Genomic DNA, 3,656 nt, shown 5'->3' on the forward strand with positions numbered 1-3,656 from the left:
TTTTTTTTTTTTTGAGAATGAGATTTCAATTTTAGAATTACAGGAAGTATAGTCCCTTTGATAATTCGATTGTTTCACTTTATTCTATTTTGCTAGTAGGTAAGGAGCATTTGTCAAATTTAGTTGCTTTGGATTTATACAAATCCTTTTTATTGTCATTTATTAACTGTTTGTTGTTTTAGGACCTGATCCCAACCTTGAAGAAAGTCCTAAAAGAAAAGGTATTACATATGAGGAATTAAGGAATAAGAACAGAGAGTCATATGAAGTAACTTTAACCCAAAAGACTGACCCCTCAGTCAGGCCTATGCAGGAAAGAATGCCAAAAAAAGAAGGTATGATAGTTTAGTCTGAATCACTTTACTCTGTAGGATTGGAAACTAAACAATTAATTAAAAATATTACTGATATGAATATGTGACTTAATTCTTGAAGCGATTAACCAAAATAAACATTTTTTAAAAGAGAAGTTATTTCACAGTAAAATGTTCTAAAGGCTATTTTGTGCTAGAATATAATGAAGTCCAAATAGTAAAGTTTAAGTCAGTGAGACTAGTTTTGTTACACAGGTTAGAAACCATATACCCATTTGACTGGTTTTCCCTGTGACAGGTTACCTTGGGAATGGCCTGGCCTTTTCCTAATGATCATTTGTTGCATAAGCAGTTTTGGGGGCCGAGGTTGATCATGGGCTGTCGTGCCACTTTTGGCAGAACGACAGAATCAGGAGTAATGAGATTGATTTTCTTATATATTTGTGAAATTGAAAGAGTTACATTGCCTTACAAGCCAGCTTTCAAAGCTCTTCCAAAAGAGAAATTGACTTTTAAAAAACAATAGTACCATATGTTTATAATTAATTTTAAATTTTAAAATCATGGTTTAAGTTCTTTTGGCACAACTATATATGACCCAAAGTAAATATTCTGACACAGAAGTTTACCTCTAAATGAAAAGGACATTTTGAATGGGGATTTGTAGCTATTTAAGTATAGAATTTTATGATTTTTCTCTTAAGGAATTTCAGAGGATGTGTCATTGTTTCAAGGTTTTCTTTTTACTACTTAAAAAATAAAGGGAAAGAAGAAGTCTTTAGTACCTTCCTGAAAGTCATAATACCACAAAGAATGCAAAAGTGCATAAAAATCCTTAGTATTTGTTGTTGTGATCATTTTTAGGACTAATTTTATTTCTTATTATTGTTCTATTTACAATTCTGTTTTTATAACAATGATAGGTAATATCTATGTCATATTGATGTTAAGAAAAATCTAGCTTTGAAATTAATCTGTAATCTATCATACTGTTAAGGTTTGTCATTGTAAACACCTGTGCAGCCAGTGGCCTGACTCTGATGTGTGAGGTGCTTTGTCTTGCTGATTAAGTTGAAGATTTAGAGTGTAAGCTCCATGAGGGCAGAAAGTAATACTTCTCTTGTTTTCGTCTATCTTTTTTGTATCTACACAGTAGTAATAGATTGAGAAAAGGAAATGTGTTAAATTTTTTAGCATTTACTAGATTTTGACATTTGTGGTTTGACTGTGAGCAATCTTAAAGTTTTTTTGTGTGACACAGTAATGTTGAATGATGCATTGTTTTCGTAAAGGAAATCTGGGGTTTTTGTGCTTTGATATTAAGAAAAGATCTATAATGAAATAGTTTAGTGATTTTCTAGAATAGTCTCAAATACAGACAAAAAATTGACATTAGTAGACTCTGATTCACAGAGTCAGAGAGTATTGCTTAAAGTTTTCAACTTTATGTGGTTGTTATTCATCTAATTACAATTTAAGAGGAGAATTTTTTTTTTTTGAGACTGAGTCTCAAGCTGTTGTCCTGTGAGCATCATAGCTCACAGCAACCTCCAACTCCTCGACTCTAGCAGTCCTCTTGCCTCAGTTTTTCTATTTTTAGTAGAGATAAGGTCTTGCTTTTTGCTCAGGCTGGTCTTGAACTCCTGAGCTCAGGCAGTCCACCTGCCTCGGCCTCCCAGAGTGCTAGTATTACAGGCATGAGCCATTGTGCCAGGACAAGATGGAGAAGTTTTTCAAATCCAAGCACATATTCCATTACCTGTCACAGGCGTGTCCCCATACATCATGTAGCTTCTGTATACCCACTAGGGATTGAGAGTAGAGAAAAGGCAAAATGTATGGAAAGAGGTATGTAAAGTCTTAGTGTATAATAATGAAATACTTTTGACTTCACAAATTCCCTAAAGGGTCCATACTGTGATAATCTGTATGTTGCTATCTTACTTGGGTCTTTTGAAGAGTTTCAGTTCACAGATGGAGGCTGTGGAAAAGAAGCCAAAAATCAAAAGAGTAGAACAGACAGTGGAGCAATTTCAGACCGGGAATGTTGGAACTGTTCTCATAGTAGTGTAACAGCTTGTGGGAGAGAAGATTGGACCCATAACCACAACCTGAAGACCATTTCTGTTAACTTTATTTTTTGTGTAAAACAAAATTCAAATTATTATTGATTATATTTCCCAGTAATTGTTTTTTATGTGCTATAATGTGTGGGCCATTATGACAGTTTTGAGATACACAAAAATCAAGAAATGTAAAATCCACGCAGATGGAAACAAATGAAGTCTTCCCAGCAACACCAACAAGTTAAGCAAGTTGAAACTTGCAGGGGTGAATCAGAAAGGATGCTGTCAACTGTGCTTCTTGGAAGGGAAATAATGGACCATAACACAGCCTGTCTCAGAACTTTCGTAGTGACCTGTGCATACACTATGCTTACTTAGGTAGGATGGTTAAGTTGTGAAGACACCCAGGCTTTTGACCTACACCTGGGCGAACCAGGTTCAAACCATTGTGGAAATTACAGTTCTGCTTGTTAGAGTTTATACCTTGGGCAAGTTACTAATGTGTTGTGTCATAACTTAAATGGAAATTATGTTTACTTTATAAGGTTGTAAGGAGGATCAAGTATTTATGTAGCACTTTTGCTAACAGGGCATTTGTAGTTATGTCTAATCCTCAGTTCACCGAAGTCCAGCTAGCCACTTTTTATGATTATAATTTGACTCTCACATGCTTTTACTCAAATGAGAGAGAAACTTTCATCATAACAACAAACTTAAAATCATGTCTTTGATTTAATATTATTTGGAATCATCAATTATTTGTGCTTTTTTCCTAGTCAAAGTAAACAAATATGGAGATACTTGGGATGAATGAAAAATTACATCCTTGGACCTACTGAAGGAGTTTCACGCCCAGCTTCATCTAAATGGTCATGATACCTGCATGCTTTGCGCTCAGCAGCGGTCTTCATAAACATATTTAAATGAGATCCTGGGTTTTGTGGTTTGACTTATTATGATGTTTCTAAAAACACAGATTTAGTGTTAATATTGTATAAATGTACTCACCTGGGGAACTATCTGAATGATGGTATTATGCCATGATTGTATACAGTTTGTGAAATCGTTTCAAGTTACATCTCAGAGATACTCTTACGAAACTATTGAGATTGTAATGTGAAAATAAATAATACCTGCATGTTGAATAGGAATGGGTGTGGGGGAACAAACATAATTTTAAGTGTTAAGCTTTACATCACAAATTCTGTAAAAGCCTTTCCTCAGTATTTGCTGTTTTATCTTAATGTTTATGGCAAATAAAATGTAAAGGAACACG

The 3,656-nt window shown here is 34.3% G+C and overlaps 1 protein-coding gene across 4 annotated transcripts in view; it reads left to right on the top strand.

Moving 5' to 3' along the window:
• The window catches only part of OCIAD1 (OCIA domain containing 1), a 26,235-nt gene extending 22,579 nt beyond the window's left edge, over positions 1-3,656 (top strand). For 3 of the 4 annotated variants that reach the window (XM_003794595.3, XM_012808091.2, XM_023515960.1), the window contains exons 8-9: positions 183-335; positions 3,157-3,656. In XM_003794595.3, the coding sequence (XP_003794643.1) occupies positions 183-335; positions 3,157-3,194 (191 nt within the window). In that variant the 3' untranslated portion in view covers positions 3,195-3,656. Of the gene's footprint in view, positions 1-182; positions 336-3,156 lie in introns of those variants that run through there. The other variant, XM_012808093.2, reaches the window with a different exon arrangement.

Source organism: Otolemur garnettii, unplaced genomic scaffold (assembly GCF_000181295.1).
Source record: "Otolemur garnettii isolate 467f Iridium unplaced genomic scaffold, OtoGar3 scaffold00083, whole genome shotgun sequence".
In the NCBI taxonomy this organism is placed as follows: domain Eukaryota; kingdom Metazoa; phylum Chordata; class Mammalia; order Primates; family Galagidae; genus Otolemur; species Otolemur garnettii.